This window comes from Convolutriloba macropyga, chromosome 7 (genome assembly GCF_964194025.1).
Source record: "Convolutriloba macropyga chromosome 7, txConMacr16.3, whole genome shotgun sequence".
NCBI classification, from domain to species: domain Eukaryota; kingdom Metazoa; phylum Xenacoelomorpha; order Acoela; family Convolutidae; genus Convolutriloba; species Convolutriloba macropyga.
The window spans coordinates 52,890,257-52,901,503 of NC_134474.1; the positions used below are offsets into that span (position 1 = coordinate 52,890,257).

The 11,247-nt window shown below is 38.2% G+C and overlaps 1 protein-coding gene across 2 annotated transcripts in view; it reads right to left on the reverse strand.

The window, feature by feature from the left end:
* Window positions 1-5,791, reverse strand: part of LOC142343152 (uncharacterized) — a 91,440-nt gene extending 85,649 nt beyond the window's left edge. Inside the window, exons 1-2 of one of the 2 annotated variants that reach the window (XM_075394849.1) lie at window positions 5,629-5,791; window positions 5,269-5,363 (exon numbers count right to left, since the gene is read on the reverse strand). In XM_075394849.1, the coding sequence (XP_075250964.1) occupies window positions 5,269-5,363; window positions 5,629-5,719 (186 nt within the window). In that variant the 5' untranslated portion in view covers window positions 5,720-5,791. The remainder of the gene's footprint in view (window positions 1-5,268; window positions 5,364-5,628) is intronic. The other variant, XM_075394847.1, reaches the window with a different exon arrangement.
* Between the last annotated feature and the right edge of the window lie 5,456 nt (window positions 5,792-11,247).

Here is an 11,247-nt window from a genome sequence, read left to right on the forward strand (position 1 = left end):
TCAGGTCAATAGTAGAACAAACACTTTGAAAGCAAATCTTGACGAACACAAAACGGTTACGTGGGAAAAAGAACACAAAAGTTAATTAAGTTTAATTTCAAAACAATGGAACCTTGCAAGAAAAAAGAGAGACAAATTGTTAGGCCAGCCACAAAAGATAAAATTTAAAGACAACTCGAAGTGATTGATGCACATGAAAGCACAAGCCAGTGATTGATTTTCGCTGTGAGACTTGTAATCAACATGATTGTTAATGGCTACTCGCAGTTTTTGCTTACTTTGGTGACTTGTCCATTTGGGATGCTGAGTTATGCTTAAGCAAAGCCATATGGCAGTTATCCCCGCTGCTAATGAAAATTAGATGCTGTTGAAAGTTTCAAAATGATACAAAGTGGTTGCATCAAAAATAAATCCAAGATACTCAAGTCGAAGTTATATAATCAGTCAAAAGGCATCTCTTGATTAAATACAATTCTCATTCATTACGATAAACGTTCGGGGGATTGCTTCTGCTAAGAAACGAAAACAACTGACTGACTTTCTATCTAAATATTGCCCTCTATTTGTTTGCCTCACATAAATTTGACTTAAGTCTGATGTTGACTTCTGATAACTACACTGCAGCAGCCCTGGATAACAGAAAAAGGTCCCCACAGTGTAGTTGCTCTTCTTCGAAGCAATCTTGTAATTAGCAATGTCCAAAATTCCTCGTCTGATAACATCGTGCGTTGTTGAGGTTATCCCAACAACTTTCTAGTTATCCCATTCTTGTAGAAGGTTTGTATGTACCTCCTAAAACAAGCAACTGACGTCCACCATGAAAACAATTATCTGAATCACTTGGAAAGTTAATGCAATAATTCAAAGGTCAAACAATTATTAACAGCAGTTGCAATGAGCCAAATGTTGACTGGTTCTCTTTCACATCAACATTTTGTATGTTAAAAGTTCCAACAACCCGTCCATGGAAATTGATTTTCTGCAGATGGTTTAGAATGGCACACATGTGAGTGTTCATATGTTGGCGTTCAAACATCCACCGACCAGCCAAAATTGTTTTTACTGTCGTAAGATAGAAAATCGCTGGATTTTGCACTTCTTTTTGAAACTTTTTGGATTAATTTTTTTGGACAGAATAAACGCAAAAATGCCGTTAAAAAGTCTCTGGAAGTTTGCTTTACCGTTGGAAGAACTTCGCACATATGACGTGTCGATGCAAATTTACACCGTAGTCTATATTGATCAGTTAGCCTCAAATAATAATGGTGCATCAAGTTGTTTTCGTCTCAAGAGTGAGCTCTTACCTACTCAAATGCAATCAGAAAGTACACTAGCCGGCAACAGTCTATTGCGAAGGACTAATTTATTGCAGTCGGTCAACCTACGGGAAGTTTTTTTACAACTTTGGACAACGAACAATAAATCAGCTGTGCTGTAAGACAGACGATGTTCGAGCAACTGTATCCCAAGCTTCCCATGGTAAAGGTTTTGACGAAATACTTGGACACTCTTCGGATGGCTACAGACAATTTTTTTCGGCTTCATGCAGCATACTGTTAGCATTTGAAGTAGCTGTGATGCAGTCTATTTGTAAGGCATTCTTGGGGACACCTTACAATGTTTGTAAAATAGTTTATTAACTTTTCGCAAATGAAATCATTGAAGCTCTTATCAGAACCAGTAACCGAACCCAGAAAATGACGAACTTCAAAAACATCAACATCCAATCCCCATAAAATTTTGTTGGCCTTCTGAACAAATTCCGCTTTTGTAATGAGATGACACTTCACTACATTGTAACCAAATGCACTGTCATGTTCACTGAGCTTATACAGTAGGACAAGGATTCAGGGCAGTCATTACAGGCTACCAACCACGTTACCGTCACCCGCGAACCATTTAGAAGTCAAATTTTGGTCTTCAAGACTGTCATTGAGCGGAAGTATAGCAACACCGAATATTGCCATAGCTAGTGGATCACCTTGTGTTGTACCTTCTCGGGACTTAATTACTTATCAAAAGATCTGATCGCGTCTCGCGAATTTGTTGCAGCCGTATAAATTGGGGACAAAGCTTTCAAATATTTTTAGAGCGAGTTCTCTATTTAAGCTGTTCAATGCTTTCTTGTCATCAATCAGATTAACTTCGGTACGATTTTCAAGAAACCGTCGGCGGAGTGCATAAATAGCGTGTTCGATGTCAATCTTTTGTCCAAGACAGCTGTACGTTTCCTCCCAATAATAGCAGATCTCGTTTGACGCATTTTACTTTAATCTTACCCAAATCGCTCCTTAAGATCCCAACAACGCCAATTGGTCGAACCAGCCGGCGATTTACCTAGCACAAGCGTAACCTGACTTCAAAATTATAGTTCAACGGTGGCAATTCCGATTGCAAGTTTGGACAGGGTTTAGTAGACATTCTTTGGGGAGGATTTGTATGGTGTCAATAATCGTCTCCATTCCCGTGCATCAAGAACAGAGGGGCCATGAAAGCCATTCATTGCAGCACGTCTTACTTCACATCCACTCATTTCTCAAAGATAGATGGAACCGTAAATCTCTATTTTGCAGATCGGTTACGACATACTCAACGGTCGGCTTTATGACATCGACGGTCACTTTATCTGACGTTGAAAACACCAACTTTGTATCGTCTGCGAGACATCTATGAGTGTTCGATATCTTACGAGACTCCATTTGTTTGTCGAAGGCTTCAAATTCATCAACTTCTCGTTTTCTATTTAGTATCGTAACCGCTCCTGAAGTGCATTTGCCTCATTAAAAAGGTCCTCAAATTTAATCTTGATCGAGCCTTCTCGGCAAGGCTTTTGTTATTAAAGACTCGTTGTCACTTTGTCATCATGCAAGAATTAATTGCGGCACTGTTATTGTGCAAATTCTGGCGCATGCAACTTTTATTGTATCTTGACGAAATTTACGAAGCTCATGAAAAAGGTGATGTAGGATTTTTTTACCTAAATCTAGATTTTAGCAAAGCTATTGATTGTGTTCAACGCCCAATACTTTTGAGCAAATTGGCAGGCTTTGGAATGGGTGGAAATTCAATACGGTTGCTAGCTTCATATTAACGAACAGAGAACAATGAGAAAAGTTTTCAAAATCAAGACAAACTTTTGAAGACTAAATTACTGCGCATTTGCTGCATGCTGCAGCTTAAAGATCTTACAATGTTGAACCGATATATGACATGCAAATATGGTTATGCAATCAACCCAAATTCAATATAATCAATGCTTGCGAAGCTTGTCCAAACCTATTTTTGTGTTGAATAGAACAAAAACCATATATGAAAAGAGCTTTCTGTTTAGAGCTTTGAGACTGGAAAAATTACCTCAAACTTAATCGAATCATTATTTTTATGGACTCCTGTCTTTTTAAAAAGTAAACTTAAAACTCGTTTTGCTTTTGTTAACGATAGGATCATAATCAATTTATGTGTTTACTCTGATTTCCTTTGATATATGATGCCTCATAAAGCAATTAGATCTTTACTACTAATAAAAAACTCTCAAACTTTGGCAAGTCTACGAAATCACCCCACGCAGCCTACCACTGCTACGTCAAAGGCCTTCAGAATAAAATGACGTTTCTGTCTAGAACCATACCTAAAACAACGGATTTTCTTCACCATGCTGAAGAATTCATCAGCAACAATCTCATCCCAGCCTTGACGAACAGAGATCGTTCAGACCAGATAACGAGACGGGTACTCTCTCTCTCTCTCTCTCTCTCTCTCTCTCCCTCTCCCTCTCCCTCTCCCTCTCTCTCTCTCTCTCTCTCTCTCTCTCTCTCGCTCGATCTCTCTCTCTCTCGCTCTCGCTCGATCTCTCTCTCTCTCTCCCTCTCTCCCTCTCTCCCTCCCTCCCTCCCTCCCTCCCTCTCTCTCTCTCTCTCCACGACGTCAGAAATAGTGGGCTGGCAATCAACCAACCAGATGATTACAGCAGAAACTATCCAGACTCCCAGAATCATTAAGAACCACTCGCGACGCGTCGTCCGACGTCATAATTCTGGAACAAGACCAACTGAAGAAAGAGATCCACAAAGAGCGCCTTAAGACAGCAACGCAGAAGCAAAACCAAATTACTGGCACGACGAATCCCGACCTCTTATATGCCCTGAAACTTGCAAGGGAGAAAGGTGCCTCCTGGCTAAACGCCTTGCCAATCGAAAACCATGGACTCTGGCTTACAAAATTGGAATTCCGCGATGCCCTCTGTATCCGCTACGGATGGGATTTCAAAAATGTGCCATTAACATGTGCCTGTGGATCACCTTTCGTACTGTTCCACGCCCTACACTGCCCCAAATGAGGATACCCGATTATCAGGCACAATGTAAGAAGTGATCTGTTCGCTAATTTGATGAAGAAAGTTGGCCACGACGAAATAGAACCACATTTGCAGCCTCTCGACAACGATACTTTAACAAACTCTTCCTGCACCGAAGATGAGGCAAGACTCGACATCTCCGCCAAAGGAATCTGGGGCAGTCGTTTTGAGCGCTCCTTATATGATGTAAAGATCTTCAACCCCTATGCTTCCACAAACAGAATTAAAGACACCAAATATTCATATTTACTACATGAAAATTTAAAACGCCTTAAATATCATGACAGAATTGTGGACATTGAACATGGATGCTTTTCACCGTTGATATTTGCCACCACCGGTGGAGCCAGTCCCATCACACACAAACCCATCAGACGCATTGCTTCCCTCATAGACCAAAAATCAAATGAACGATACTCAAAAGTCATTAATTTTATCCGTACCCGTGTCAGCTTTGGTCTTTTAAAGAGCACTATTTTATGCATTCGTGGATGTAGAGGTCAAAAGTCCAAAACACCAGATGACATCAGCATAGAAACTTTCAACGTAGAAGTCAGATCCTAATTATCTCAAATTTTCAATTTATTACAACCATATGACCTCTAATGACACACAGTCTTCGCATTCAATGCCAAAACGACCTCTAAATGACCTCACGTTGACCTCCAAGGACTGCAGCCAAGCTGCATGTTCCAAAACCATATCATAGATAACCAATTTTTTTCATGACTGGTGCTGATGCGCGCACATTAAAACCCTGTTCATTTGCTTTCACTCTTCGCCTCAACCGTCTCGCATTAATTGCCATTCAGTTTGCTCTTTCTGTTTCTTTCATGTTATTTTGAAATTTGTTAGCCATTACGACATTTATAATTCTTATAAGTCTTTTAACCTCTTTACTACTATTCATGTACCTGATTTGTGGCCAGCGGTGTTGCAAATGTAGATTTTTGTCGCTGCACATTGAGACTGTAAGTGTTGGGAGAGGGAGTCTCTGGCACGTCATTGACTAAACAAAAGATCAAGTGGGTTTTTATAACGGAAAAACACGCAGCACGATTACTACTGAAAACTGATCACTGTTTTGCTCTTATATATAAATAACATTTTTGAACCCAACAACAACTTTGGCGCAGAGAGGCAAAACACTAATCACGGATGCCCTTTTTAAGTGACAGCACGAATAATTTTGTTTTATGTGACAGCATGAGCAAAACCAGGGCTACATATATGAAAATTTCTTGGCTGAATCAAGTTTGAAATAAACAACTTACACGAACTCTTCCCTGAGATGGGAATCTTAGGCAACTTCTGCTGATATGATGTCATCCTATCTCCTTTTCCATTTATCATTGATTTATCCATATTCAAAGATTACTAAGGCTTAAGTTGAATCATGGCTATCTGAAGAAAAGAAATAACAAAAACCCGTCAATTAAGAAAATCCGCCCCTCCCCTTATAGTAGTAGTAGTAGTAGAGAAAAATTTAGAACAAGCTTCAAGGTTTTCTACCCTGTTGGTCCAGTTTAAGTTTGACTGATTTTACTCATGGGATTACAGTTTGCGCATCTGCATAAAATTATCCATGTGCATTTGTTTTCTTGAGTGTAGTTGAATTTAAAGAAGTGCCAGTATAGTTTTGTCAGCATTGATTTGTTCATTGCAACTCGAATTTTTGTAGACGTTGGACACTAGGTTGAAAAGGGTCATGGTTCGTCTGAATAAGTTGTCGTCAGTTTTAACGAGTCTCGACTTCTGTATACGGAATTCTCCCGTTCCAGCTTGTCGAGTGTTTTCCGAGCTTGTAGGGTAGATTTCAGCGTTAATGAGACTATAATTGTACTCTCCTTTCAAGATTAATAGTAGATTCAGGTCTTGCACCTCACATTAGAGGCTTAGTGGAAGGAGGCTTAACCGTTTCAGGCGATCTCAATAATGTTTTGATGACTCGAGGATCCATTTTGTGGCACATCGTTAGCCATGCTTGCGAAGCGTAGTTTGCTATGGGGACAACATAGCTGGTGTACGCAATGAGTCGCGCCATCCAATTATTGCCTTTCGAGATTTTTCGTTTCAATCCGAAAAGAGTTTATGGCCTTTGTGGCTCTTGAGGAGCTTTCATTCCAGCTTAAACTAGGCTGGACTATTATGCTGAGGTCACGTCTAGTTTCACAAAGATTTTGGTGAATTAGCGTAGCAATTAGATGCCCTATAACATTCAGGACGTGAGATTTCTTGATGTTTGGTCGCAGCTAACCAGTTTTCTTCTTCTTCAACGGCTTCATCCTTTTCTTCCTAATTTTGTACAATAACCTTGAAATCATCAGCATATATAAAACCTTCCGATCTTTGGGGGATTACATCCGATAGTTCGCTGACAAAAAGTACGAACAGCATCGGTCCTAGAAGGTAGCCCTGAGGGACACGTTTGGCTGACACGCCACCAGCTCCTCTTTAATTTGTTTGTCGTTTAGTTCATACATTTTTTCCAGGAAAATGAGCAGCTGGAGCGTCGTTGATCGCGTTTTACGGACAGTTATCGGACTCGCTTGAATTTTGTCTTTCACGTGAGCATAAATTGTCTCAAAAAACCGTTTTCAAACGCTTTGAAACAGCAGCTCAGCAAGCTGATCGGCATGTAGCACGACACATCCGCCTTTTTTCCTTCCTGGAAGTTTGGTATCACTTGGCTTAACTTCCAGCAGTTCGAGAATATGCCCTTGTTTAGACAAGTTTGATATAGGAGGGACACTTATTTACAGACCGTTAAATGCAATTTTGGAAAGATAAAATTTCCTTTTTTGTCCGGTCCGTTGGATTTTTGAGGTTTGAGGTTCTTCAAAACGTCGGCTATACCTGATGCTATACAATTTACTATATTCAATTTATTTTGGGTGAAGTCGGCAGTTACTCCGTCAAGCTGAGATTTCTTGACGGAGTAACTGCCGACGGAGTAACTGCCGAGTAAATGTACCGGTTGAGGAGGCAATTGAAATTGCGCTTAAAGAACTGTACTCGCTTAAAGAACAAAAATTAGTCTATTACAATCAGAAATTTCTGCTTGCAATATTTAGAGCTGACCTTTGTCACGTTTTTGGATTTGAGGAGGCTATTTACTCTATGTGTATGTCCATAAGTGGAGCTCGCCCTCGTTATCTCAAATACCCGTACAATATTGTTCGAATACACTCACTAATGATTCATAACAATACTGTCGAACAGCATTTTGTTGGTGGTAACAAAGCTGCACATTTATGTTACATTCCCTTCTTCTCAAATGTAAGGAAGGCAACATTATTTCAACCGGACAACCCATGAACAAATAAATTTTCCAAATCTTAAGTTCAAAAAAAAATTGAAACATTGAAACACTCTACGGTGTTCTTTACAACTCTGTGGGTGTTAACTGTATTGATATTTCGAGAAACGACTGATAATAAAGTTAAAAGTAAAAACTTTAGAAAAAGCTTGCAAACGATGATTTTTCACATTTTCGTGGATATGATGGACAAAGTAATAGGGAATTTGTTTCTTTAGAGCAGAAAAATGGGAGGAAAGCAATTTGGTTTTGAGGCGAAATTTTTCCAAGCAGTAAAAAAATATTGGTTGCTGATTTATTTGAAATGGCTGCTCCTGAAATTGGAAATTTGTTGAATGGAAACGAAAAACTCACCGAAAGACAATTTTACGTAAACAGCTAGTAAACAGCTAGCAGGCAAAGTTGTTGAAGAAAAGACGTATTTTCAAATCTAAAATCAGTTTTTGATCAACAAACGATTCTAATTGTCTATATGGACACATTATCAGCTCTCGCTTGGAGATTTTTGACAAAATCCCAATTTTGGAGCCAATTGAGTCTTCACATGAACGAGAATTATACCCGAGTCCTTCGCTGGTTGAAAGCAGAATTGTCTCTGAATTTGAAACAGTTAGAAGTATCTCTCTTAGCATGAGAGACATTAATTTACACATTAAAGAAGCACCACAAAAAGGAGAATTTTTGATGATGATATGAAGAAAGAAGAAAAACGGCTGAGACTGGGACACTAAAATCGTTTACTGCAGAAGATTTGAGCTATCTGACGCAAGTTAATCTTTTGATGCTTTCCATTTTCTCAAATGCTGAAGAAAGTGGGCTATCGAGACATAAAACTCTAACTTCCAACAAAATAATGATTCAACGAGATTCGTTGAGGGTAATCCAGCCGGTCATGGCTATGTGTTTGAAAAAGAACTAACACATTATGACAAATCACCCTTTATAGATTGCGGATCGGAGCTTTTACTATATGTTATTGCAACGATTAATAATAAATTTGCTATTGATTTATTTCAAAATTTGCTGCTTTTGAACTCAAAAGTAGTACTAAAAATGATTGGGACCAGAATAAATTTTTGTAAGATTTCGTATTGCTCAAGATTTGGATTTTTTCTAGTTTATAAGACGACATAGTATACTGTGTGCGAAATATATTGCCAAATCATTAAGTATCAACTAATGCATGAACCCCTTTGTTTTTTTTGGCAAGCTTAGCTCGCATATTTTTTATTCCCTCGCCACAGACTCAGGAAAATGTTGTCAATACTGCTTCAATTAGACGAAATGCAATTGCAATGAATACAAATTCTGCATTCACGGGACATTTTAAGGGAAATGCATTGCTTTACAGCAAATTTGACTATAGATAATTGTGAGTCTTTCAAAAAGGAGGAGCTATTGCCGGACAAATGACACTACGATGGAAACCAAGAACAATGATTCCCGCCTTATAAATCTAATTGTTCAGAGATCACTTTATAATGGTATTTCATCTCACATCACATCAGATGCTTCTGCAATTATACATTAAGCCAAACTCAGTGGCATAGACCTACGTCTCCATCAATTTTTTGACAGCCAATTAAGCGATGTAACAGAACTCATTGTGTTGGGAGAGCGCATGTCAACTTTGAAAATTGATAAGTTGGGAACAGGTACTAAAAATGACTGAGAACTTCTGCATTAACGAAGATTTTGTTCTCGTTTTAACCATTTTCAACGGTTTTACCGACTTGCTTGCTGCATTGTGAAGTTTATAGGTTTCATTCTCTCCTCATTTACTGATAGTTCTCGGCATTTGTAGAGACGATGTTTTTGAGATAAGGAGGAGTAAAATTATTTGTCATGGATAATACCTCCTCACTTTGTGACATTATTGAACGAATTCCAGAAATAAATTTTCGATACATTGGATATTTTCCAGCAGATTATTTTCCAATCTTACGCAAATTTAGTTTTCCAATCATCAAAACTTCCCAAAGCAATGAGTTTGTTGAACATTGGATAAAGATTGGTCGCCTCAAAAGAGAAAACTACAACGCAGATTCTCTAGCAGGATCAGTCATGCTCTAAAAATTTTCCATTAAAATGTATAAGAAAATGATACACAGACCCCTCCAAAAGAGACCACTCCAGAAAATGAATTTGTGGGGTTCTACACTTTTTTGCTGCAGTTCATTTACTTAAAATTTTGCAAACAAATTTTAAAACCGTTAATGATTCGAATGCGATGAATTTTATTGGTAATTGTGTGTAAATTTGATTACTGCGATATACACTAAGATGATGACTAAAATAATCTATATCATTTTTCAACAATAGTACCAATAACTCAGTTAGTAACGTAAACATATGATTTCATCGATTTACTAACGCACTCGGCTAATTGTGCCTCGGTTTTCAGTCGTTCTGATTCTTATTTAATGTAAATTCTTAATAGAGGTTTTATTTCGATGTGCATCATTTATACTTTGGCTGTAATAATGTACATTAAATCAATTTTTTCGAAAAATTTGACACATTTTCGTACATTTATGAGAATGCATAGACTAAATAGCGCATGATTCGTGATTGAACAATGCCATTACTTGAAGGCAGTTTCCATAGGTACAATATCGGTTGACATATCTTTGTACATAGGTACGTCTTGCAAAAACGAAGAAATCAGTCTATAAGAAACTCCAATACAGATATGCCTAAACTTAACACAGGGCGGCCGCTCTATCCAATTTTAAACGTGGACCTATTAATACATGGCAGTGCCTATATCTATCTTAATACATCTAAGCGAACCTACGTTCTATAGCCTATCTTAATACATGGAGTAAGAGGCAATTCGTAAAAAATACTCTTTACCCTATCTTAATACATCGGGGTGTCCACACAATTACTACTAGTTCACTCTCTCAAATTGTTTGGGTTTGTAATAAGATAGGACTTTGTTACGTTGTTATCAAAGGCATAACCATGTTCATTGAGCAATTTCAGGACAATTTTCGAAGACGGCAAGGTTCTAGCAGCATTATCGTCATCGACACAAGACTTGTAGTTGATATTTGATTTTTGAGTAAATCTATCAGTGGAAGATAAGTGTCATCGGGTCCCTCTTCTTTGTAGCCTCTTGAGAAGTGTTAATTATTTATTAAATCTATGAAGTAGTCTGATGATTCCTTAAGCTTATTTTTAACTGTTGCATGAAGTGATAGATATAGTTTTGCGAAGTTATTTAAGGTTGTTGTATGCGTTCTTGGCAGCAATATGTGAATTTGTTTCTCTACTTTCATTGTAGAACCGTCAAAGAAGTGCAGCAATTGCAAGTTCAATGGCACAGTTGTGTTCTAGAAAAACTGTACATTTCCTCCAGTTTTCCGAAGATCTTTTTTTACACATTTGTGATTACTTCTGCCTTAGTCTTTTCAGCACCTCGGTTCTACCAATAGGTCTAACACCCTGGCATATACAAAGAGGGATCAGGGGAGAACAAGCTCTTTATGGAGCTCAAAGATCTAAACTTTCAATAGCAATTCGGAAAGCCGTCCTGACCATCTTCGAAAATATTACTTGATGACGTTTA